General features: G+C 39.0%; 1 protein-coding gene across 1 annotated transcript in view; it reads right to left on the reverse strand.

Moving 5' to 3' along the window:
• Window positions 1-1,600, reverse strand: part of LOC101850419 (vicilin-like seed storage protein At2g18540) — a gene marked incomplete at its 3' end in the record, with an annotated part of 55,964 nt that overhangs the window by 9,824 nt on the left and 44,540 nt on the right. Inside the window, 1 exon segment of the mRNA XM_013083136.2 lies at window positions 804-901. Within this exon segment, the coding sequence (XP_012938590.1) occupies window positions 804-871 (68 nt within the window).

Here is a 1,600-nt window from a genome sequence, read left to right on the forward strand (position 1 = left end):
ATAGATAGATAGATGGATAGATAGATAGATAGACAAATAGATAGAAAGATAGATAGATAGACAAATAGATAGATAGATAGATGGATAGAGGGAAAAGGAGAGAGAGTGAGGGAGAGGGGAGGGAATAATAGAGCAAAAGGGAGAAAGCATAGAGGAGTAATTCCTCGTCTGAGGATGTTGTATTATACATAGGCCTGCTGCACTGGACACAGCAGTGGGCACAGGAATATCCTTGTTTATCCAAACATGGAGTTCTCAGATCCACTTCAGAAATTTCCCTCATGCAAAACTGCCACAGGCCTCCGCCAGAAAATATTAGTAAAAAAACAAGCATCAAAACATGCCACATAAAAAAGAAATAAGTCAAAACAATTAACAAACAAAACACTAATACACACAGCCTCCACAAAAAGATACCGGTTAAAAACATTACACTAAAACATGACACATAAGACAAAACGATTTAAAAAAATAACAACAACAAAACATTGTAACAAATGTCCCTTAGAAGACGCGAGTGGAAGAAATATCAACCAAAACATGCCTCTTAAGTAAACAGAGCAACAACAACAACAACAACAACAACAACAACAACAACAACAACAACAACAACATCACCACCACCACCACCAACAACAACAACAACAACACCACCACCAACAACAACAACAACAACACCACCACCAACAACAACAACAATAACAACAGAAACAAAAAACAAAAACAAAATACAAAACGAAACAACAACCGCAAAGAAATGATGTAAAAACGAACAAACAGACCAATTAGATGGATGTACTCACTCTTCTCCCCCTTCCTCCTGCTGGCGACGTCTGCGACGGGCTTCACGGCGTTCCTCAAGGCTACTCATGATTGGTCAGTTTTGGTCACGGACGAAATACTGAGGACAGGAGAAACAAAGAGAGAATTTAGAATTATTATAAACGACATCATGGGCGAAATACTGAGGACAGGAGAAACAAAGAGAGAATTAAGAATTATTATACACGACACCATGGGCGAAATACTGAAAACAGGAGGACAAGTAAGGAACTGATCATCAATGATGTCATGGGAGAAATACTGAGGACAAAAAAACCCAAGGAAACAGGGAACTAGTAAATTTTCCATGACGTCATGGTCAAAGTCCTTAATTAAGATTGATAAACAACTATAAAAATTAACAAAGAACGACCCCCCAAATAACAGATTAGTTAACAGTGACGTCAGAGAAGAAATTATGCTGACGACAGAAAGACGGTGTGTTAAAAGTTTGGTAAAATAACAACTCAGCACTTTCTTGTTTCGAAGCTTATGGAATTATACAGTGTAATATTAGCAACGACCCCCCCCCCCCCTTCCCTCAATGTTTTGATGTTGTACCTGTCTGTTAGGATCACAATGAGAATATTTTAAATATGTCACAATTAATGGTACCACGCTGTTTTTGTAGAGGATGAGGAAGAAGACGAGGGAGAGACTGGGTATAACATAGACATCCGATGGCAATGTGTTTCCTGTCTGCAAACATGTTCCTCGGCTCCTTAGTGAGAATATTGTAGCACATATAGCTTTGAGGAGGAGGAGGAGGAGGAGGAGG

The sequence above is a fragment of the Aplysia californica genome, unplaced genomic scaffold (assembly GCF_000002075.1).
Source record: "Aplysia californica isolate F4 #8 unplaced genomic scaffold, AplCal3.0 scaffold00213, whole genome shotgun sequence".
Taxonomy (NCBI): domain Eukaryota; kingdom Metazoa; phylum Mollusca; class Gastropoda; order Aplysiida; family Aplysiidae; genus Aplysia; species Aplysia californica.